This window comes from Cricetulus griseus, chromosome 3 (genome assembly GCF_003668045.3).
Source record: "Cricetulus griseus strain 17A/GY chromosome 3, alternate assembly CriGri-PICRH-1.0, whole genome shotgun sequence".
Lineage (NCBI taxonomy): Eukaryota > Metazoa > Chordata > Mammalia > Rodentia > Cricetidae > Cricetulus > Cricetulus griseus.
The window spans coordinates 53,466,585-53,490,230 of NC_048596.1; the positions used below are offsets into that span (position 1 = coordinate 53,466,585).

General features: G+C 50.7%; 1 protein-coding gene across 4 annotated transcripts; it reads left to right on the forward strand.

Moving 5' to 3' along the window:
* Positions 1 to 2,959: 2,959 nt before the first annotated feature.
* LOC100768591 (FERM domain-containing protein 8) lies at positions 2,960 to 22,703 on the forward strand. 4 transcript variants are annotated; one of them, XM_027408548.2, is made up of 11 exons: positions 2,964 to 3,124; positions 3,391 to 3,488; positions 4,982 to 5,146; positions 7,960 to 8,061; positions 8,333 to 8,391; positions 8,505 to 8,671; positions 11,835 to 12,059; positions 14,045 to 14,168; positions 15,404 to 15,547; positions 17,964 to 18,168; positions 21,213 to 22,703. In XM_027408548.2, exons 2-11 carry the CDS (start codon positions 3,404 to 3,406, stop codon positions 21,332 to 21,334), a joined length of 1,398 nt encoding a protein of 465 aa, XP_027264349.1. In that variant the 5' UTR covers positions 2,964 to 3,124; positions 3,391 to 3,403; the 3' UTR covers positions 21,335 to 22,703. The 4 variants fall into 4 exon arrangements, with proteins under 4 accessions (XP_027264350.1, XP_027264349.1, XP_027264348.1 ...); XM_027408547.2 differs by having other exon boundaries at positions 2,965 to 3,124; positions 4,979 to 5,146; XM_027408550.2 differs by having other exon boundaries at positions 2,982 to 3,124; positions 3,319 to 3,488; positions 4,979 to 5,146.
* The last annotated feature ends 943 nt before the right edge of the window (positions 22,704 to 23,646 follow it).

Here is a 23,646-nt window from a genome sequence, read left to right on the forward strand (position 1 = left end):
ACAAAACACAGTGTGATGCATGTGCACAGTGGAGTTTCAGGTGCAAAGAGCAACAAAATGACATCACTCGCAAAAAGGGAATAGGGATAGAGCATCATGCTAAACAAAATAAGCAGACTTCAGAAAGAACATTATCACATTTTCTTTCATGCGCAGAATCTAAAATTAAAAATAAACTGGGCAGTGTCGGTTCACATCCTTAGTCCCAACACTGGGAAGCAGAGGCAGGCGGATTCCAGTGTGTCCGAGGCCGGCCTGGTCTACAGAGCAAGTTCCAGGACAGTCAGGGCAACACAGAGAAACCCTGTTTTGAAAAACAAAACAAAAACTTTCAATTTTTAAGATTTATTTTATGTGTATGAGTGTTTTCCCTACATGTATGTGTTTGTACCATATACATGCCCAGTGCCTGTGGAGATTACAAGAAGGCATCAGACTCCTTGGAGCTGGAGTTAAGGATGGTTATGGGCTAACATGTCAGTGCTGAGAATCAAACCCAGGTCCTCTGCAAGAGCAGTAAATGCTGAGTTTGAGACTAGTCTGGTCTACAAAGAGATTTTCAGGACAGGGCTATACAGAGAAACTCTGTCTAGAGAGAGAGAGAGAGAGAGAGAGAGAGAGAGAGAGAGAGAGAGAGAGAAAGGCAGCCTCAATATTCATTTACTTATTTTTCTGTGTGTATGTTTGTGTGCCTGAGTGTATATATGTATCCCACCTGTGTGCATGAGCCCATAGAGATCAGAAGAGGGTGTCAGGTCTTTTAGAAATACAGTCACAGGGGATTGTGAGTTACCACATGTGTGCTTGGTGCTTGGGAACAGAATCTGGGTCCTCAGCAGGAACAGTCAGTGCTCTTAACCAGTGTCATCTCTTCAGGCCCACTTAAAAAAAAAACAAAAAACAAAAAGCCGGGTAGTGGTGGTGCACACCTTTAATTCCAGCACTCGGGAGGCAGAGGCAGGTGGATCTCTATGAGTTCGAGACTAGCCTGGTCTACAAGAGCTAGTTCCAGGACAGCCTCCAAACCCTGTCTCGGAAAAACCAAAAAAAAAAAAAAAAAAAACGAATTAATTGTGTGTTCCAGAGACAAAAAGCAAGTGTGTGCACACTTGTGGCGGCACAGCCCTCATAGAATCAAAGGACAACTTTTGGGAGTGGGTTCCCACCTTCTAACTGGTTACAGCAGGTCTCTCGTGTTTCTGATGCTGCATGCATGGCCTGCCAGCTTTCAGGTGACTCTACTGTCTCGGCTTCCCATCTGGCTGTAGAAGTGTTTTGACTACAGATGCCTGACATCATATCAACGTGGGTTTTCATGAGTGCGGCAAGCACTTTTACTCACTGAGCCATCTAGAATAAATGGGTATACACATAACACACACACACATGCACCACACATGCACATACAAACACAAAGAGGACATGGAAATAGAAGGGAGACTATACACGGAAGGTGGCGGTGGGTCCAGAGAGAAGTCCAAACAGTGGGGGAACAAGAGGAAGTAATGGTGCAGGGAAGAAAGACAAAAGGGTCCACGGTTTCTCTCAGGTGTTGTCCAGGATTAGAGTGCTTGCTTCACATGCAGAGACCCTGGGTTTAACACACACCCACACCCACTACCACTTTTAAAGTATCAGGCACATAAATGTTTCCATTCAGAATCCATACAACATGTTCATGAGACACGCAGGAAAGGGCTTGGCCCATGTCCAGCACGTAGTAGGTATGCAGGAACTGAAGACCTTCCCTTCTCTGCCTATAGTGTTTTGTATCTCCTATAGCAGTACTGTAGCCTTGTGTAATATTTACTGTTGTTATTGTGGGTTTTGTTTTTGTTTTTGCTTTTTTTTGAGACAGAGTCTCATATGGCCCAGGCTGGCTGGCCTAGCTATGTGGCCAAGTGTGAGCCTGAACTCCTGTTGATCCTCCTGCCTCCATCCCCCACGTGTTAGGATTACAGCATTTACCACCATGGTTGGCCCACCTACTGTAGTTTTGTTTGTTTTTTTGGTTTTTCATTGTATAGCTCTGTCCTGGAAATCAGAGGTCTGTCTGCCTCTGTCTCCCTCTGCTTGGATTAAAGGCTTGGGTGCCATCAAGCTCAACAAAACAAAAACAACGCTGAAGACCAGCCAGGAGCTTATGTTTGCTTTCCAGCAAGGAAATAAGATGACAAAGGGAACTCAAGTTCTGCTCCTGATCCCTAAGCCAATCTCGTTTTCATGTGGCTAGAGTAGCGCCCATGGACTTGTTTTTCTCCACACATTCCAGGCCTCAGGCACACACATGCTCATTTGTCAGACCTAGGGGCCAGGTGATTTTGCATTTATCTCTTTGGGACCGCAATGCCTCTAGATTGCGTCTAAGACAGCCAGGCTAACGTGACTGCACCCTGGAAGCACAGCAAGTTCTGTTTCCAACATACATACACAATATGAGGGTAAAGGGAATATTGAGAACCATTCAGTCCAAGTTCCTCATGTTACAGGTGAAAACAGATCTAGAGGACAAGGGCCCTACTCCTGTCCAAGGCCAAGAGCCAGTCTCCCTTGGGGGCCGAAAGGGCGCTTCACTACAGGCTCGGGAGGACTGTGCGACACCACCCACTGCCCTCTAGACACGCACTGGTCTCAGGGAAGCATCTCCATTTCAGAGAGGGGCCCAGCCAAGGCACACGGAGAGGTAGCGGCACAGCTCGCGCCCTCATCCTCGGTTTTCATGGCCACATCCTATCAAGGGTCTTGTGCACGGAGCAACACAGGTCATTCAAGTAGGCGGCTCTGCCGGACACAACAAGGGGCAGGGCTAGACTGGACTCCTGCCAGGGGCCTTTGGGATGCGCAGAGCCCGCGGAGCTGGGGTGGGGGCGGGCTGGTGGAAGGGGCCGAAGGACGGAACGAGTGAGCGCGCGTGCGCCGAGGCTCCGGGCTCCGATTGGCTCCCACGGTCTGAGAGGCGAGGCCTCGGGTCCGAACTTCCTCCCACCGTAGCTTCCGCGCGCCGGCGTCTCGACCCTCAGCGGGAGTCTGAGGCTCCGCTGGCGGGCGTGGCGGTGGGTCCAGAGTTGAAGGCCAGAATCGGGTGTCGTTCTGGCCGAGGCAGCGAGCTCCGCGACCCTGCGAGGTGAGAGTGCGGCCACTCCCTGCCCGGGTCTCCGCCCTAGGCGGGGACGCGCCCTGACTTGCCCGGGCATCCCTTGCAAGCGACCTGCGACCCCTGCACCTGACGGTCACTGCCCTGACCCAGCACCACCCCGACCTGCACTCGGCCGAGGGTCACGCCCCACTTTCAGTCTCCGCACTTAATCCTGTACTTAGATTAAGACCTGTAGACCGAGCCCGGGACCCCTTTGCTTCTTGGCTGAAAGCTTGAGGAGACCATCTGCCTAGGTTCCTACTGCAGATGGATGGGGCAGAAGGTAACGCGGGGCAGCCCGGCCCTGCGGAGCGGTCCCACCGAAGCAGCGTTTCCTCCGTGGGAGCCCGAGGTAGGTCTCTACCCTTTTTTCGTCTCTTCTTTATCCTTCTTGGTCCTAGCCCTGGGGACGTGGTTCCAGTTTGTCTTCTTTTCAGTAAGTTAACGTTATAGTAAGAAAGAAATAAGATGTGTTAAGGTGTGACACACTCATAGAAGTCAAAGGACCTAGCTGGGCTCTGTCACTGGCGTAGTGAGCAAGCCATAGTCTTCTTGAATCTTCTCTCATTGTGAAAAGGCTTGTGTTCAAATGAAGACACATGAATAGAAAGTGACACCACTTTTTTTATACCATTTCTTTCTTACAGACAGCCTTTTGAAAGCAGGGATTCTCTTCCTCTTTGTTTTATTGGAAGGCAGTTTGGCCCCAGAGAGGTTGTTAGGTCCCAGACTACTGGAACGGGCCAGAGTGATCATGAACTTGAGCCTTCAGGGCCTTGTTTTCCTGCCTATAAAATGAATCTGAACCTCAGTCTCCTGGAGGAGACTGTTTGATCTCTTAAAGTAGCTGTTGGACCAGAAGAGACCAGAATCTTAAGAAATCTCTTCAGTGTGTTAGCTGGGTGCTGTGCCTAGCACATTTACAGGCTTATTGGATTGGTGGTGACCTTTTGAAGAAGAGTTTTTAACTATTTTTACAGATTTAAAACTGACACAGAGTCCCACTGGACTCAGCCAATAAGTAGAAAGCAGGCAAGGATTGCAAGTTGCGAATTTGAGCACCCAAACTCAGTTCTCCTTTATTGGGGCCTGTAGTACCCTGCCAACCATCTTCCACTGGCTCTGGGCTCCAAACCTAAGCTTGTTATAAGGGAACACTTGGCTATTTGAGTTGTTTGGTTTTTTGTTTTTTTTTTTTTCTTTCTAGTCTACTTAAAGCTTTCTGCAAAAGTCACAGTATTGATCCCTAGAGTTTTGAAGAGTCCTAGCAAAGCTTGTGACCTGGACATCCTGTAACCCTGGGTGGCCTCAGAAATTGCCATTGCCCTCTTAGTCTGACCCAGACAGAGTCAGAAGGTCACTAGTTGGCCCTGCTCCCAGCCTGATGGGGAACTGTGACCTCAGGATGGGTTACCCCTGTCCTACTTTTCCACCTGAGAAATATTGTTGGAAATACAGTAGTATTGATGTCACAGAGGAAGGGAGGTGGTTTTCATGATAAGCGGAACTTTTTGGGTCTTGGGTGAAATGGGGCTAGTATCTGAGCTACAGTTTCTGGGTAATTTGAGGTCTCAAAAAGTCCATAAAGGCAGCACTTTTATTATTTATTTATTTTTAAAATAGTGGGTCTTGTTGTATAGCCCAGGCTGGCCTAAAACTTGAAATCCTCCAGGGACTACAGGTGTGTGCCCCCATACCTGGCCATAAGCACCCTCACTGCTAATGGGGTCTTGAGGGGATATGTCAGTATATCTTGGGCCATAAAAAGGAGCAAAGGGGGTGGAGAATGCCTTATTGGCCTGGTGGTGGGCCTCAACTGTCCCTGTCTGACTTATATTCCAGCAGCTGATGTGCTGGTGTACCTGGCTGATGACACAGTAGTGCCCCTGGCTGTGGAGAACCTGTCCTCCATCAGTGCCCAGGAGCTGCACCGCGCAGTCCATGAAGTCCTGCAGCTCCCAGATGTGGCCCTGGATGCCTTTGCACTCTGGCTTGTCTCCCCTCTTCTAGGTAAGGTCTGGCAAGAGCAGGGGTTGAGAAGGCTGGTAGGGGTAGATTGGGGGGTGCAGAGAGAGGGTTTAGCTATCAGAACCTGTGTCCTCTTCCTGTCAGGGAAGGATGGGACCTGGTGTGTCCCAGAGCCCTGAGGAAGTTTGTGGATCCTTTGTCTTTGCTGCCTTTTTTTCTTGTTCTGGTGCAGTACTACTGGAGCCTCGACCTGACCTTCAGAAGAGCAGAAGGCCCCTTGCTTACAGAGCATGCAATCTGGGCCACACCCTGAGAGTATAACTTATGTGTTTTCCTATGGCTCAGGTCTGCCCATGAGTGTCCTGGAGCTGTAGGCTAGTGGATGTCAGGACCAAGGCTGACCACAGTGTCGAGCCTCTGGACGGCTGGCAGTAAGGAAGAGTGTAGACATGGCTCAGCAAGTGGCCCTGGACAGGGATGCCTTTGCTTAGGAGTGGGGAGTGGGGCTGTAGGAAGAAGAGGAACATGGCTTTCTCCACCCTACCTGGTTTCTGGCCCTGTGACCACACACTTCCTGCCCTTGCAGGCTGGGGCCTCAAAGTGGGATAGGAATGGAGACAGGGTTTTATAGACTCTGGAGCCGGTAAATAAAGTCCCTCATTATGGTCCCTGAGCATGTTGACACAGAAGGAAAGTGACTAAAGGGGGATCCTTGTCATCATTTGGGGAATAAATCAGTGCTGGCACCAGGCATATTATCTGAACTTAAATTTTCTTTTGAGGGCTGGCAAGATGGCTCAGTGGGTAACGGCACTTGCTGCTAAACCTGGTGGCCCTAGTTTGATCCTTGGAGCCTATGTAGTGGAAGGAGAGAACAAGTTCTTCAAATAGCACTCTGATTTCCACATTCATGACCGCACATGTTATTATTATTTAGGTTGAGCATATACCAGAGTATGTCTTTTTTAAAAATTCCCTTTGAGGGAGGGGATACAGCTCAGTAGTAGAGTACTCGCCTAGCCTATGCAAGGCCCTAGGTTCAGTCCCCAGTGTTTAAAAAAACAGCAAGAGTGACTATTCCCCAGCTGGGCATTGGTGGCTCATGCCTTTAATCCCAGCAATTGGTAGGCAGAGGCAGGCGGATCTCTGTGAGTTCAAGGCCAGCCTGGTCTCCAGAGCGAGTGCCAGGATAGGCTCCAAAGCTACACAGAGAAACCCTGTCTCGGAAAACAAACAAACAAAAAGAGTGACTATTCCCCTTGTTGTGGAAGAAGGCATTTGGCCTCAAGAATTTGACATCCCCAGGGATTAGAATTGGTGCCTTCCTTTTCTGGGGTCCCTAGGGTTTCTGCCTCTGCCCTGTGGGTGGAGCTCCAGCCCCCATCCTTGCTCCTCCTGCATCTGCTGCCCCAGGCTCACACCCACCCTCTTCTTGCTGGCCCAGCCCCTCCTTTGCCCTCTGAGCTGCTGGTCAGGGCTGTGGGCCCCTTGGATATGTGGAAAGCTGGGGATATCGGGTCCTAGTGGGTGGCTCCTGTTCTCACAAGAGGCTCCCTGTACTGTTCCTCCTCACTCTATTCACCCTGCTCCCTCGCATTCCCATAGCCTGCTCGTGGCCAGAACTGAATGCATTGCCTGTGTGGACTGACTGTCCAGGAGGAGAGTGCCTGAGGCTGCAGGATACTTAACACCCACGTTCTTCCCAGGCTGGGGTAGGAGGCTGAAAGGCTACTTCAGACCCCAGGACACTCCCCCTCCACACACACCCATACAAAGCAGAGTAGGGACCTGCCTTCCCAGCTGTGAGTGCCTGGGAGGCATAGGCTTCATGCTCCTCATTTTGGTGTGTTTGGCCTTCTCCCCATCATCTGCATGGAACTGGCTCCAGGAAGTGTGTTTGTCTTACTTGGATGATGGCCACTAGGGAAGACGGTCCCACCCAGAAGTCTGAAGCTGTGCTGTTGGCATAGCCCTAGTCTGATGGTGGGATCTCGGGGACTTGGGAGTGAAGGCATGAGGAACACACTCTTGTCCCCAGGCCTACCATCCCACTCTGGATTTTCTCAGTGCTGGGACAGACAGAGATCAGACCCATGGGATCCTCCATTGGAGGACTCAGAGTGTGTTACTCTAGAGTCAAATGTGTGCTAACCGGAGACTTGGGAAGCTAAGCTCAGGTCCTGTCTAGCTGCTGTGTGTGGCCCTGTGAAATTGTCATCTCTTATGGGCTTCAGGTGAAGTGAGTAATCTTGTTCCTCAGCCCCATTTTGGGAGCCTGTGGAGAGTGGGGGATGGGAGGGAGGAGGAACGTGGGCCCTCTCTAGGAAACTTGGGTCAGAAAAATAGGACAAGAAAGGTCTGGAGCTAGATGCAAAGGTTGGATGGAGGAGGCTTGAGGCAAGAAGGCCACTTGGAGGCTGGGGCTGCTATGTAGTCAAGATCAGGGTCCAGAAGGTCTAAGTGATCCAAAGAACCATTGGTATCTATCTGGCACACACATGGTGGCACCCTCACCAAACATCTCAGCACATCCCTGGGTGAGCTCAACACCACCTCACCTCTCAAGCAACATCTCGGGACCACTGTCAACCTAATTCACAGGGCCCAGTGTACAAGCTGAATCTGTCCCTTGCTGTGAGACAGGTGACCCAATCCCTCTGAACCTGTTTCTCTCCAAGTGAGAGTGCAGGTCAGGGCTGCTCCAGGGTGAAAGCACTTAAATTGTCTGACATGACTCTTGTCCTGCTCAGTTGTTAGTTGTGACTGTCCTCACTGTTGGCGGGCAGTTTGATGGGTGAGTCGGCACTGTTGGCCTGGTCAGCAGCCTCATGGCCATCTCCTCTCTTACCCTGCAGAGGTGCAGTTGAAACCCAAGCACCAGCCCTACAAGCTGGGCCGCCAGTGGCCAGAGCTGCTGCTGCGCTTCACCGATGCCTCCGATGACGATGTGGCCATGGGTCAGTGTTGCTGGGGCGGGATTCCACCTACCCGGCGGTTTGTCAGCCATCCCTAACAGAAGAACTTAAGGGGGTACCTGCAGGGAGCCTTGGGAGGGCTAGGCTGGGAGAGGCTGTGAACAGAGACGCTGTGTGCTCACTGTCTAGCCAGCACCCCCCATTCAGGAGGGCTTTCTCCAAGGTTGGGAGATGGGGTGGCCGTTTAGGGCAGGACAGGTTGGGGCTGTGTAATGCAAGCGGACCAGGCACTGACTCTAGCCCCTCTCCCCAGACGAGCCTTCCCTTCAGTTCCGAAGGAATGTGTTCTTCCCAAAGCGCCGAGAGCTCCAGGTAAGGTGGTAACGCATGCCCAGTGCCCATTCCCCCGAACCCCTAGATGCCTAGGCAATCATACCATGCCCAGTTCCTCTGAGCCATTATCTTCATGCCACGCTGGCCTGCAGATCCACGATGAGGCGGTCTTGCGGCTGTTCTATGAGGAAGCCAAGGGCAATGTGCTGACTGCTCGATACCCTTGTGACCTGGAGGACTGTGAGGTGCTGGGTGCCCTCGTGTGCCGTGTGCAGCTTGGGCCTTATCAGCCTGGCCAGCCTGCTGCCTGCACTCTGAGGTAAGGACAGTGAGACTTGAGATGGGCACTCGGTGGGAAAATCGCTGAGCAAGAATCTACAAGTGGTTCTAGGTCCCACAAGGTGGGTGGGTAGTCCTGAGTCCGGCTTCTGATGCATGCATACTCATTGGGTGGCCTTGGTGTGCTCTCTACTTTTCTGAGCACCTTTTTCCTCAATCTGTGGGCAGTGGATACACATGAAATGCTGTCTAAGAGGTGTCCTCAGCACAAGGGGCCACAGATCATGTGGATGGAGCCCTACCTCTAGCTGAAGGCTGGAGGGAGTTGTGCTTTTATTTTTTAGAGTCCCAGCCAGGAAGTAACCACATGACCCTCCCAGTAACCACTAAGGTTGAGCTAAACTCCAAACCCCAAGAAGAGAATCCTGTTCCCCAGATACTCACCAAGCCAATACCTGCTTCTGGTTCATGTCTAGAAAGATGAGAGTGGCGTCTCCCATAACAGCAGACCAGGTCATTCTCTGCCTCCGTAGAGGTGTAGAAATAATTCCAGGGTCAAGGTCTAGTTCACACCTGTAATCCTAGCATTTAAGGCTGAGACTGGCTTGCCATGAATTCCAAGCCAGCCTGGGGTAAAGAGTTGTGAGCCAGGCATGGAGTTTCATGCTGGCAATTTCCATAAACACTCAGGGAATGAAGCAGGAAGATCAGAAGTTCAGGGTCATATCTCCCCCACCCCCAGGGTTTCTCTGAATTGTTTTGAAGCCTGTCCTGGTACTCACTCAGTAGACTGGCCTCGAACTCACAGAGATCGCCTGCCTCTGCCTCCTGAGTGCTGGGATTAAAGGCGTCTGTCGCCACCACCGCCGCCACTACCACCTGGCTCAAGGTCATTCTTAACTACATAGTGTGTTTGAGGCCAGCCTGAGCTACCTGAAACCCTGTTGCAAACAAACAAAAATTATGACAAATTCTGGTGACTAGTAAACTTGCATTCCAGTCTTTTTCTAACCAGGGCTCCTTGTTTCCCCAGTCCTGTGATGAGTAGGTAAGTCATCAAGGAGAGACCCCATGCTGGTGATTGGAGCCTGGCAGGACTACCCTGTGTTCAAAGTCCCCTGAAAGCCTACAGCCAAGCTGTCTAAGGCTGGTGGCCATGGTGTCCTGAACCTCAAGATGAGCAAGTCTGTTTTTCTTGTGCCTGAAAAGAAGCCCAGCTCTGGGGCTGAAGAGATGGCTCAGTGGTTAAGAGCTCTTCCAGAGGTTCTGAGAATTCAACCACCCCTCCCCCCACCCCACCCCCCGCCCACCCCAACCACATGATAGCTCACAACTATCTATAATGAGATCTGGTGCCCTCTTCTGGCATGTTGGGAGAGTACACATACCTTAAAAAAAAACAAAACAAAAACAAAAACCCACATAAATAAAGAAGACCAGCTCAACTCATTTAACTCATTTGCACAGGAAATTCCTGTGTTCGCTCATTTGACATGCAAATCCCGATGGTCAGGGTGTTTTTTTTTTTTTTTAAGATTTTATTTATTTATTATGTATACAACATTCTGCTTCCATGTATATCTATCTGCACATCAGAAGAGGGCACCAGATCTCATAGCGGATGGTTGTGAGCTACCATGTGGTTGCTGGAAATTGAACTCAGGACCTCTGGAAGACCAGTCAGTGCTCTTAACCTCTGAGCCATCTCTCCAGCCCCCTGTCAGGGTGGTTTTTATAATATATGAGGTGACATTGTGTGTGTGTGTGTGTGTGTGTGTGTGTGTGTGTGTGTGGTGCATGGGTGTGGATATGCTCACTAATGGGTGACCCAGCACAGAGCATCACACCATTCATATCATTTTGGGTGGAAAAAGTCTCATTCACTCAGAAGACTCAATTGTCCAGCCTCAGGACTCAGACATTGCTCTGATATCTGCTCCAGCCAGACTGTTCTCTGCCCTTCTCTAGCTTCCCATCCTGCTGACCAGAGCACCTCCCAAGCCTCCCTTGGTCCTGAGTGTCAGTCACCACACCTCATTTGATGGGAAAAGGGTTCCCCATAGTGCCCAGCGTGCAGTGGAGTGGGTGTTAAAATTTTTGTCTCCTTCCCTCTTGGGTGAAGATTGGTCCTGGTGACACCCTGTCTCTGTCAGCTTAAAGTATTCTCTTGAGTTTCCTGGGTGAACGATGGTGCTAACAGGAAGGGAGGTTTTGCCTGGTGCAGCAGGAGAGCAGGATCAGGGTGTGGCCTTAGATGGTAGCTATAGCCTGTTCTTGTGGGACCTCCTCCCAAGTCCTGGGCCTAGGCTTGCAGAGCTTTTTCATGTTTTAGTGTAAGGAATAGGTGTGGCATCTCTCCCTACTCTGCAGATAGGCAGGTGCCCCTGGCTGGTCTTACATTGTCAGAGCCTGTCCTGTGGAGAGGCTCCAGACTGACTGACCATACCTGGGCCTGCTGCCCTGGGCTCCCCCGTGAATCCTCTGGGTCTGTTATCCCCTCCATGGCTTGGACGTTGTTACAAGTTCCCTTCCTCTGTGAACCCCATTTTTTTTAGAGAGGAAGAGCGCCCTACCCCCAGTCAACAGTGGTTCTTGCATATCAGGCAGGGTTGACCCTGAGCCAGGCTGAGCAGGCCATTGCTGGGTGGGGATAGTGGGGAATCTCTGCAGTTCAGCACCTCTGTCACCCCTACTGTGTTGTGAGCTATTTGTACACTGTGTGCAAATAGAATACTGTGATTGGTTTACTAAAGAGCTGAACGACCAATAACTAGACAAGAGGTATAGGTGGGACTTGGAGCAGAGAGAGAGGAAGTAAGAGATGAATCCAGGTGCAAGTCAGACACCAAGGAGACATGGAGGGAGTCAGACATACAAAATGAAAGGTAAAAAGCCACATGATAAAATGTAGGTGAAAAGAAGCAGGTTAATTTAACTTATAAGAGCTAGAAGGACAATCCTAAGCTAAGGCCGAACTTTCATTATTAACAAGAAGTCTCTCTGTTGTTATTTGGGAGCTGGTAGAACAGAGAAACACTCAGCCACCCTACTGCACAACAGAGGGCCTTGGATAGTCGTGCCTTGAAGGGTTCCTAAGCCATGCCACCTACCAAGCCTTGTCCACCCTATGAGCAAGGTACTTACCCTGGGGACCTTAACACCCCTGGAAGAGCCACTTCTACCCCATTTTCCTTCCACTCCAGGGAGAAATTGGACTCCTTCCTCCCTGCCCACCTCTGCAAACGAGGCCATGGCCTCTTTGCTGCCTTCCGGGGCCGAGGGTCCAAGACTGGGCCAGGAGAGCAAGGTCTGCTGAATGCCTACCGCCAGGTAAAGGAAGCCACAGGCAGTGACAGTGAGCATGAGACCACCTTGGGCTCCCACTATCGTGCCTACCTCCTCAAGTGCCATGAGCTGCCCTTCTACGGGTAAGTGGTGTATCTCCAGAGCTCCTGTCCCCTCTTTATCCTCCAGACCACCCCCAGGCTTGACAGTGTGGCAGCAAGAGACCCCACCTGTGCTCCAGTGGCACCATCCTCTTTAAGAGCTGGCTTGATACTTGCCCCAGGTGGAATATCTGCTCCTCCTCCCATCTCCAGCCAGCACTCCTTCTCGGTCCTCTCCTACCCACCACAGCCACTTATCGGCCTGGCTGATTGCCCTTTCAGCTAGTGCTCTTGCTCATCCACAGTGTGTAACAGATAGTTCTCTCTTGCTGGGCATACCCCACACAGTGAAGAAGCTGCCCTTTGAGTGGGAGAACAGAGGTAGGGAACCACTGTAAATAGCAGCCAGGAGAGTAGAGGAGGTGGGAGCTGTAATCTAGACACAGATGGTTTTCCAAACTTATAGCCTATTGTTTGGACCAGTTGTCCTTTGCTGGGATGCGGGCTTCAGTGGAGTAGGCGGGATCTTGGCTTTGAATGTGCCCGCTGAAAGATGCCTAATAGATGCCGGAGTGGTGATTCCACACAGGCATTTGGGTTCCCAGTCTGGGGCTGAAAAAAATGATTGGTGAATTGTTTCAAATCTGGAACCCTGAGAAATGGCCTGGGAGATGAGTGGAGGAGAGGCACGGTGTGGAGGAGACTCTCCGGCAGGAGTGTTTTCATGCCAGGTGCCTCGTGCGCCAGTCCTTCCTCCTCAATGTTTTGTTCATTGTTCCCCACTGAGCTCATCTGTGTGCGGCGGTTTGGCCTCAGCCTGCTGGAAGTGGGAGAGTAGGTAGTATGAGAAGAGGGTTAGAAAACAAGCGTGAACCAGCTAGGCGGTGGTGGCGCACACCTGTAACCCCAGTACTCCACAAGCAGAGGCAGGCGGATCTCTGTGAGTTTGAGGCCAACTTGGTCTACAGAGCAAGGAGTTCCAGGACAGCCTGGGCTATTACACAGAGAAACCCTGTCTCAAAAAAACAGGCGGGGAGATGAGGTGGGGTGAGACAGCGAGTGTGATTGGCTTTTATGGAGTTTTACTGGACAATGGAGCAGGACATGTAGGCCTAGCAGGGACAAACTTTCGGTTTTTATATAAGATGAGGTGACGTGTGTGTGTGTGTGTGTGTGTGTGTGTGTGTGTGTGTGTGTGTGTGTGTGTGTGTGTGTGTGTGTGTTGTGTGGTGCATGGGTGTGCATATACTCACTAATGAGAGACCCAGGAGCGTGTGAAATGGAAATGGGGGGGGTCTTATGACAGTTTCATTTTCCTCATCAGCTGAACCTAAGAGCCGAGGAGGGGTGTAGAATTCTCCAGAAGAGGGGAGTGCACTCACCCCTAGTCCCCTCCTGCATGGAGAGAACCAGCTTTGACTTGGGCTGTGGCTTAGGCAAGTGCCAGCAGCAAGGGAGAGCCTCAGAATGGGTGAAAGCATGGCCTAACATAGAGGAGACAGTAGTTAGGTGTCTTATCACCCAGAAACCACCTCACCCTTCCCTTTAGTCTTAAGCCCAGATGCCACTATTCTCGGCAGCCCTCACTCCCCAAGTGCCCCTGCAGGTCCCTGCTGCTAAAGGACTTTTGCCATGGACAGTGCAGCAGGCTCAACCTTCCCCCTCACCTGAGGCACCCAGGCTCCTTGGGGTCCCTGATGCAGCTGGCTCTGTCCTCTTTCCTGGGTTTGTGCTTTCCTTCTGCCCACAGTGTCCGCCCAGCATTATCCAGGCCCTCTTTCCACCTGCTCAGTCTAGTCCTACACAGCCAATCAGGTGTTACCACCCCCAATACCTCCCTATTACTTCCTGCCACCACCCCACCACCACCACCACCCCCCACCCCCCTGGCAGGTCTCTATTTTTCCTTCAGTCATCCAAACAGCTTAAGCTTCTGGATACCCAGAGTAGTGTTCCTGTGGGTGTTGGGTGTTGGGTGCTGGGTGCTGGGTGCTGGAGGGAACCGCTGATACTAGTGCCCTCCCCAGGTGTGCCTTCTTCCATGGTGAGATCGACAAGCCAGCCCAGGGCTTCTTGCATCGAGGCGGACGCAAACCAGTGACCGTGGCCATCAGTCTGGAAGGTGTGCATGTCATCGACAGCAGGGAGAAGGTACCACCTCAGCCTGGCTCCTCAGGGTGGGATTGAATTGCCCTTGGTGGGGCAGATGGCAGTGGGGGTCTTGTCCATGTCTTCTTGGTTCCCTGAGGACTGCAAGCGTCCTAGGAACAGATTGAGTAGACTGTAGGTGACTCTGCCTCCCTCAAATGTCCCTGGAGTTGTGCTCATGCATTCTGGGACCTTCTCTGAGTCTGTTCTGGGTCTGCTTTTCAGAGCCACGACTAGGGGTGGCAGCTGGGATTCTGACTCTGAGTGTAGTGTCTGGCAGCACCTGGCTGCTGCTCCTGGCCAGTGGTGGAGGCTGGCTGGCCATTTTCCACAAAGATTCCTGCTGGGAGCTCCCTGGGCTGGCTGAGCTCTCTGGCTTGCTGTGTAAATTGTGGAGTCAGCAGCCTTCCCTGTACTGTAGTTGCCTACACCTGTGCCCTGGCATAACGATCCCCGCTGTTCTCATGGCAAAACCCTTGCTTGCCCTGGCTGATTCCCTGGCCATCAGGGGCCTAACCTGCTGGAGGGGAGCATTGAAGGATATGGATTCCTGGCGTCATACTGGAAGAGATGCAGACTTAGTGTGGAGGACTGGGGCTCTACCCAGTGGTAGAATTCTCACCTTGTATGTATGAGGCTCTGAGTTCAGTTCTCAGAACCACAAAGCAAACAAGAAAATAAATAAATTCAGCAGAGGGGCCGGGCGTTGGTGGCGCACACCTTTAATCCCAGCACTCAGGAGGCAGAAGCAGGCGGATCTCTGTGAGTTCGAGGCCAGCCTGGTCTCCAGAACGAATGCCAGGATAGGCTCCAAAGCTACACAGAGAAACCCTGTCTCAAAAAAACAAAACAAATCCAGCAGAGGGAGGAAGATGCAGGCAGATCCCTGTGAGCCTGAGGCTAGCCAGCGCTACATAACGAGACCCTCTCTCAGAAAGGAAAATACACCAGTGTGGAGAGGCAAGCACCCTGGTTAAGTGTCTTCTTCAGGTGGAGCCTGATGGGGGCCCAGTGGGAAATAGAAGCTTAAGCCTTGTCCTTTGTGGGTTTGTTTTTTTTTTTTTTTTTTTTTTTTTTTTGGTTTTTCGAGACAGGGTTTCTCTGTGTAGCTTTGGAGCCTATCCTGACACTCGCTCTGGAGACCAGGCTGGCCTCAAACTCACAGAGATCCGCCTGCCTCTGCCTCTGCCTCCCGAGTGCTGGGATTAAAGCCTTGTTCTTTGTTTCCCACTGCCCAGCATGTGTTGTTGGGCCTGGGCTTTCAGGAGCTGTCTTGGGACCACACTTCCCCTGAGGAGGAGGAGCCTGTCCTGTGGCTAGAGTTTGATGGTGACAGTGAGGGCATGCCTGTCAACAAGTTACTGAGGATCTACTCCAAGCAGGTAGTGATGTGTGGTCATACACACTAGACAGAAAGGCTGGGTCCAGTGAATACCAAACCATGGGAGCTCTCGGGTGCCCAGGAAGGAGGTTGGAATGCTGCCCAGGGCCTGGGAACAGGGTGTCTGGCTTGGTGTCGGTTGGCCTGAGCAGCTCTGGTGAGCTCTGCACCTGTTCTGGGATCACTCCAGGGGTGGCAGCTGCAGGCTGTCCCTTGAGGGCCAGCCCATAATGTCTGCGCTGAGGAACAGGTGCAGAGAGAAGAGGCCCCGAGGGCCTGTGTTAAGGAGATATCCTTTCTTTCTGCCCACCACCCACCACCCATTCTTCCCCTCAGGCCACGTCAGAGCTGTCCCTGCTCTGAGCCTTTCTTGCCTCTCTTTCTTCTTTTAGTACATAGACTAATTGCAGGACTCCTATCTTTGAAAACACATGCCCTCTCCGTCTGGTCTTCCAAAAAATTGAATACCCAGATACCTACTAAGCAGCAAATAGAGACACAAGTTGTATTCAGCCCTTCACTGTGTAATGTGGCAGTCACTGAGGGTGGCTGCTTTTCACTAAACAACATATTTTAGATTCCTCCATATAGATTCCTCCATATTTCTCTTCTTTTTCCTTTCTTGCTTTCTGCTGCTGGGCAATGAAACCCACTGCATACACATTAGGCAAATCCTCTGTCACTGAGTGGCCCCCACCCCGAGGTCCCATTATCCCTTTTTATTGTTCAGTGATCAGCTGCACAGGTGCACAGCTCACTTACCTGTTAAAGAGCATATGAGTTGTTCCCACTTTGACTTTGCCAATAAGCTACACCAAACATTTCTGCATAGGGTTTTATGTGGAAACAGACCCCCTTTTTTAAATTTTATGTGCATCAGTGTTTTGCATGAGTGTGTGTCTGTGTGAGGGCTTTGGATCCTCTGGAACAGGAGTTACAGTCAGTTGTGAGCTGCCATGTGGGTGCTGGGGAATGAACCCAGGTCCTCTGGGAGAGCAACCAGTGCTCTTAACCACTGAGCCATCTCTCCAGCAATGCCCCCCACCCCTCCACCCCCACTTTTTTGTTTTCTTTCTGAGACAAGGTTTCTCTTTATAGCCCTGGTTGTCCTGGAACTTTCTCTCTAGACCAGGCTGGCCTCAAACTCAGAGATGGGCCTGCCTCTGCCTCTACCTCTGCCTCTGAATGCTAGATTAAAGGAATGTGCCACTAAGCCTGGCTGGCTTTTCCTTTTCTTTCCTTTTTTCTTTCTTTCTTCCTTTTTTTTTTTTTTTTGACAGGGTTTCTCTGCAGCTCTGGCTGTCCTGAAACTTGCTTTGTAGAATTGCTGACCTCAGATTCACAGAGATCTGCCTGCCTCTGCCTCCTGAGTGCTAGGATTACAGACATGAGCCACCGTGCCCTGTCTATGTGGTGCTGAGGAGTGTCCAGGGCTTCATGCATATTAGGAAAGCATTCTGTGATCTGAGCTACATCTCCAGCCTTGCTTTGGTTTCTTTGTTTTGTTTTGTTTTGTTTTTTAATGTACATTGGGGCTTTGCTTTCGTGTATGTCTGTGATAGTGTCAGATCCCCTGGAACTGGAGATACAGACAGCTGTGAACTGCCATGTGGTACTGGGAATTGAACTTGGGTCCTTTGGAAGATCAGCCAGTGCTCTTAACCCCTGAGCCATCTTTCCACCTCCCTGGTGTTTTTTTTTTTTTTTTTTTGTTTTTGTTTTTGTTTTTAAGACAAGTTCTCACTATATAGCCCTGGAGCTTAGTATACAGGCCAAATTGGCTGTGTGCTTTCTGACTAGCACGTCCTCACAGCTCCCTGAGCTGTGTGCCTTCTGACCAGCATGTCCTCACAGTCCCGTGAGCTGTGTGCCTTCTGACCAGCACGTCCTCACAGCTCCCTGAGCTGTGTGCCTTCTGACCAGCATGTCCTCACAGCTCCCTGAGCTGTGTGCCTTCTGACCAGCATGTCCTCACAGTCCCGTGAGCTGTGTGCCTTCTGACCAGCACGTCCTCACAGCTCCCTGAGCTGTGTGCCTTCTGACCAGCATGTCCTCACAGTCCCGTGAGCTGTGTGCCTTCTGACCAGCACGTCCTCACAGTCCCGTGAGCTGTGTGCCTTCTGACCAGCACGTCCTCACAGCTCCCTGAGCTGTGTGCCTTCTGACTAGCACGTCCTCACAGTCCCGTGAGCTGTGTGCCTTCTGACCAGCACATCCCTCCTTTCTAGACCTTACCTCTGAAGTCACACCAGACATCTTCCCTGCTTTCTAGTCTTTAGAAAGCCTGCCTGTTCTCCCCTCCCCTCCCCTCCCCTCAGCCCTCACCAGAAACAAAGGCTTTAGGACTGTGGGTCTGCGTGATGTCCTTCAACAGTTGCTGCTCTGTGACCTCACTCCAGCCCCTCTCCTCTCCCCAGGCTGAGCTGATGAGTGGCCTAATTGAGTATTGCATTGAGCTGAGCCAGGCCTCTGAGCCCACTCTGCCCCAGGAGAGTGCATCTGGACCTCAGGAAGCTCCCAGCTCCTCTCCACCACCCACTCAGCGCCCCAAGCTGCGGAGGCAGGGTAGTGTGGTGTGTAGCCGGATTCAGCATCTCTCCACCATTGACTATGTGGAAGATGGTAAGCCTCTGATGGTGTGCCTGATCACACCATGCACAGGGACTCCAGAGGGTGGGAGAAGAGCTGGGGCCTCAGCCCTCAGGGAAATTTCCTGTTGGTCCCATCTTACCGCTGCCCTGACAAACATATCCATAGTAGCGTCTTCCGGAACATGGAAAACAGGAAAGAAACTTTTCATGCCTTTTTTTTCTTAAGTGTAGTACTAGGGCCAATGTAAGATGGCTTGGTGGGTAAATATGCTTGCCATGAAGCCTTACAGGTAAGTTAGATCCCTTGGACCACAGGGTAGGGAACAGAATGGACTCTGACATCCACATACATACACCATGTCAGGCACACCCATATATCCAGACACACACAAAGAAAAAAACACGTAATTAAAAAGAAATTACCCGGGCTGAGAGATGGCTCAGCGGTTGGGAGCACTGGCTGTTCTTCCAGAGGTCCTGAGTTCAATTCCCCGCAACCACATGGTGGCTCACAACCATCTGTAATGAGATATGGCGCCCTCTTCTGGCGTGCAGGCATATATGGAGGCAGAATGTTGTATACATAGTAAATAAATCTTTAAAAAAAAAATTACCCATGTGTGGTGGCACACACCTTGGCAAAAGTAGGAGGATCTCTGTGAGTTTAAAGGCAGGTTGGTCTATATAATCAGGTTCCAGTCCATCAAAGAGCTACCCAGTGAGACCCTTTTTTTTTTTTTTTTTTTTTTTTTGTGGTTGTTTTTCTAGACAAAGTTTCTTGGTGTAGTGCATGCCTTTGGTCCCAGCCCTCAGGAGGCAGAGGCAGGTGGATCTCTGAGAGTTTAAGACCATCCTGATCTACAAGACCTAGTTCCAGGACAGTCAACAAAGCAGAGAAACCCTGTCTCGAACCACCCCCTTCCCCCCAAAAAAAGTTTCTTGGTTTAACAGTTCTAGTTGTCCTGGGGTTAACCCTATAGACCAGACTGGCCTCAAACTCACAGGGATCCGCCTGCCTCTGCCTCCAGAGAGCTGGGATTAAAGACGTGCGCTACCACTGCCTGGTTGAGACCCTATCTTAAAAAAAAAAACAAAGCTGGGCGTTGGTGGCACATGCCTTTAATCCCAGCACTCGGGAGGCAGAGGCAGGCGGATCTCTGTGAGTTCGAGGCCGGCCTGGTCTCCAGAGCGAGTGCCAGCATAGGCTCCAAAGCCACACAGAAAAACCCTGTCTCGGGGGAAAAAAAAAAAATTAAATGTACTGGGAACCGAACCTAGAGCTTCAGTCATTTTAGGCAAGTGCTTTGCCCCTGAGCTACATTCCTAGCTTGCTAATATCTCGGTTTTTTTTTTTTTTTTTTTTTTTTTGAGATATATTAAGGAAAAATGAGAAGGCTCCTGAGAATGGGAAGGGTTACAAGGGAGGACTGCTCCATCCAATATCTTTGATGATAGGTGTGAGTGTGTACACCTAGAATTATTCCAAGATAAAAAGTGTTTTGGGGGCTAGGGACTGGTGAGGTGGCTCAGCAGGTAAGGAGACTTGCCACCAAGGCCAAAGACATAAGTTCCAGCCTCAGAACCCAAACCACTGATGGAAGGAGAATGCAAACTCTACAAAGTTGTCCTTTGACTCCACATACATGCCTGTGGTGCATGAACCCCATTTCCCCAACATACAAACAGTTTTTTGTTTGTTGTTTTAGATAAGATTTCCCTGTGTATCTCTGAGCTCTCTGTATAGACCTGGCTTGCCTTGAGCTCAAGAGAACCGCCCGCCTGCCTCTGTCCCCCGACTGGTGGGAGTAAAGGTGGGAGCCACCTTCCCTGCCTGTTTATTTGTTGGCTTGTTTTGGACATTTTCCTTCTTATCTAGACTAGATTTAAACTTGAATATATAACTGACAACTTTGAATTCCGGATCCTCATGCCTCTATCTCCAAAGCGCTGAGATTACAGGTTAAGTGCCATTACATCCAGATGAAGTCATTTTCATAATCTGAAAAAGCATATTTTACTTGGGTGTGGTACATATAATCTCAGAGCTTTAAGTATCTTGAGCTGGGGAGGTGGCTCAGCGATAGAGAATTTTCCCAGGACGCCTGAGTCAAAACCAAAGTTAGTTCCAGGCCAAATAAGAGATAAGGCTTCATACTAGACCCTGATAGAATTTTTTTGTTTGTTTGTTTGAGACAAGATTTCTCTATGTAGCTTTGGCTGTCCTGGAACATGCTCTGTAGATCAGGCTGGCCTTGAACTTGTAGAGATCTGCTTGCCTCTGTCTTCTGAGTGCTGGAATTAAAGGTGTTCACTACCACCATCCAGCTTAGTTTATTATTTTATGTCAGTAAGTGTCTGCATGTGTGTCTGTGTACTACTTACACTTACTAAGGAAGACAAAATAAGAGTATCGTATACCTTGGAACTAGAGTTACAAATGATTATGAGCCACCATGTGATTGCTGGGAATTGAACTCAGGACCTCTGGAAGAGTAGCCAGAGCTCTTACCCGCTGAGCCATCTCTCCAGCCCCAACATTTATTTCTTTTTAATGTTGGTATAATACACACTGTCTTCACTGTTGCTTGTGCTGACCCAAAACTTGAAATGGCTCTCAGACACCCTGGCCTTGCATTGCATGTAGTTCTCATGCCTTTGTTTGGCCAGAATGTTTGAGGGGATACTAGCTGAGTATTTTGTAAAAGGCCTGTTGTTGGAATTGGATGTTTTCCCTCATGAGTTGATGGGTTTAGGGATGTGAGCAGGCAGACCAAGGTGCCATTGTCATCACACCCTGACTATCGCCACTGCCCTCTGTCATCTGTTTTGCTTCCCATTGTCACCTGTACTTAGTGAAAATCACTGGGCAAAGCCAGTCTGGAGTCATCCCTGTCTGGGATTGGTGAGGGTGACCATGGTTCCCTGTCCTGCCACTGATGATGGATCAGGAGTGGAGACAGGCTCAGAATGATGACAGCTCTGAGGGGAAGGCACAGTTCAAACAAACTCTAGAAGAAGCTGTCCCAGCCTCCCCACCCAGCCCCTCTTCTCAGCCTGTGTCTCTCACCTTCACAGGTAAGGGGATCAAGAGGGTGAAACCAAAGCGCACCACGTCCTTCTTCAGCCGGCAGCTCTCCTCCAGCCAGGGCAGCTACACCGTGGTACAGCCCACTGACGACAGCCTGGAGCAGAGCTGAGGGAAGCCATGCCTGACATCTGGGTGCCCTAGATCTGACTGAATAGGCACTGCCCTAGGCAGGACTAAGCCACAATAGTCCCAGAGGCTGTGGGTCTAGGGCCGTGCTGTTCAGGGTCTGCTGGAAAAGGGTTGTCCAAGTTTGCCCAGAACCTGACTGGAAAGAGCTGGCCTGCCGCCCTTTCTACAGCCTGTCTCTTCCTGAACTCCAGGCCCAGCAGCTGACAGAGACCCCAGCTGCTCCTCTGTGCACCCCAAGTGAACTGTGTCCTCTCTCTGAAGGAACTGCTGGCAGTTCCAGTGGCAGGTGACTGAAGTCAGAGCTCAGGACCTCCAAGTTTAGTGTTTGCCTTTGGTCTCTGGGACCTTGGTGACCGTATCTTGTATTTCTTCTGCTGACATTCCACCCACACTACCAGGACAGGCTGCCACCTTCTCTCCCAGGTTGTGTGGGACTAGAGGGAGTCTCTGCAGGCAGAGACTGAGCAGTTGGGCTGCCTTGCTGTGGCCTGTGTTGCCGGTCTCTGTGCTGAATGGTAACTGTCCTAGGGATGACTCCACACTCCACACAGGAAAAGCCCCCCTGGCAAGCCCTTACACCTCCCTGGGCTTGAATGGCTCTGTCACATACCTGCCATCCCCATTGTTTTCCTGTGATGTGGGTGTCAGGGTGTTAGATTTTCAACTGCTTAGAGTGGTTAAAGCCTAGGACCTGGCCACTCACTCACCCTTTGCTAGCCTCAGCACTACACTGGGCTTCCCTGAGGCTGGCCACACTAACTCAAGCCTTCTCTCCTAAGGATATTGTAAAGGGGGCCCAGCTCTGCCCCCCTGGCAGCAGTGACTGCTCTCAAGAGGAGCTGGTCCAGGGAGGGGAGCTTTCCAAGCTCTCAGGCCCCTCCGTGGTGCATACACAGCTCTCAGTACTTCCTGGGAATTCTCAGGGGGTCCCAGAGACGAAGAACTTAGCTTTGTCTTCACAGTGGAAAGCCACAGGAATGCAAAGCCTCACTCACATTTCTCCAAGTGAGAGCAGTTTACCTGCCCAGTGAGTTCTTGGCAGTAGAGAGAAAGAAAAGGCTGGCTTTGCTGTTGGAATGTCTGTCTGTAGGGTGATGTAGCATATGCTTTCCCAGAGCTACCAGCCCACTCTCTTGGTGACAGCCTTGGTCATCTCCACTGCTGTTGATGGCTCCACGGATGTTATGTGAGGGGCCAGGACGCGTGCATGTAGGTACACAAACTATGCATTTTCATTAAGCATCACTTGTGCCTTAACCCTCTGGGACAGAGCACTGTGACTAAATGTCCCGAGTGTCCTCAGTCTTTCCTATCAATTTGACTTATTAATAAAATCAGTGCCTACCACACTTTGGAATGGTTTGTAATAGGGAATAGACAGGGTATCCTAACTACACATGGCCTGTGTGTCTAGAATATAGTGTCTCAGGAATTCACCAGAGTAAAGTCTCATCTGTTATCTCCTGGGGCCACTTGTTAGGGTCTAGGAAGAGGTGGTTAGGACAATCTGGGCTCAGGTGGGTCCAGGAGGAGCTCTGTGGATCCTTTGCTATCCCTTGGCCTCCTAGGATGTTCTGGTTACTGGCTATTTCCATGGGGAACTATGGGAATACCCAGTATGGAGGACAGGGACAGCACCAGACTTTCTGTGGCCCCCACAGCAAGCTGGTGGGGTAGGCAGCAATGATGGGAGCTTTGGCCCTGTGGGATAAACACCAGAAACTACAGATTCAGCTTCTCAGTGAACATTTTCAGATTTAAGAGGAAGGGAGCCATATGTTCCTAAGGCATGGATCTTGCAACTGGGACATATTACCTGTCATGCCTAACAGCCAGAATGATGCTCTGTACTCTGTGTGGCCCTCTGCCAGGCTGCTGTGACTAGTGATGTTACCATGACAGACAGTCTTAGAGCTCTGTTTCTTGATCTTTCAAGCAGGTTGATTGACAAGGATGACCTCAAAGATTCTGGGTACTACAGTGCCTGCTCCATGTGCTGGCAGCTGTTAGCAATACTTTATTAGCACCTTAGACCTCTGCATCTGGGGACCTGGGAGGGAGGATGGCCAGAACCACACTGGTGGCCTGGGCCACAATGGCAGGGTGCCTGGTACTCCTTCCTCCTACACAGACCCATTGTTCTCTGCAGGTTGGTTTTGTTTTTTTCTCCTTGGGGGCCCACCACCTAGATCCCAAATAAATACAGGGAGACTTATTTTTAGTTAATGAATGCCTGGCCCTAGCTTGGCTTTGTTTTGTTTTTGTATTTCAAGCCAGGGTTTCCCTGTGTAG

Excerpts from the sequence above, each read along its gene's own strand:
- LOC100768591 (XM_027408547.2), top strand. The coding sequence starts at position 3,404 with ATGGATGGGGCAGAAGGTAACGCGGGGCAGCCCGGCCCTGCGGAGCGG. Across the intron at positions 8,392-8,504 it reads CAAAGCGCCGAGAGCTCCAG|ATCCACGATGAGGCGGTCTT; the intron begins GTAAGGTGGTAA and ends GCTGGCCTGCAG. Across the intron at positions 15,548-17,963 it reads TGAGGATCTACTCCAAGCAG|GCTGAGCTGATGAGTGGCCT; the intron begins GTAGTGATGTGT and ends TCCTCTCCCCAG.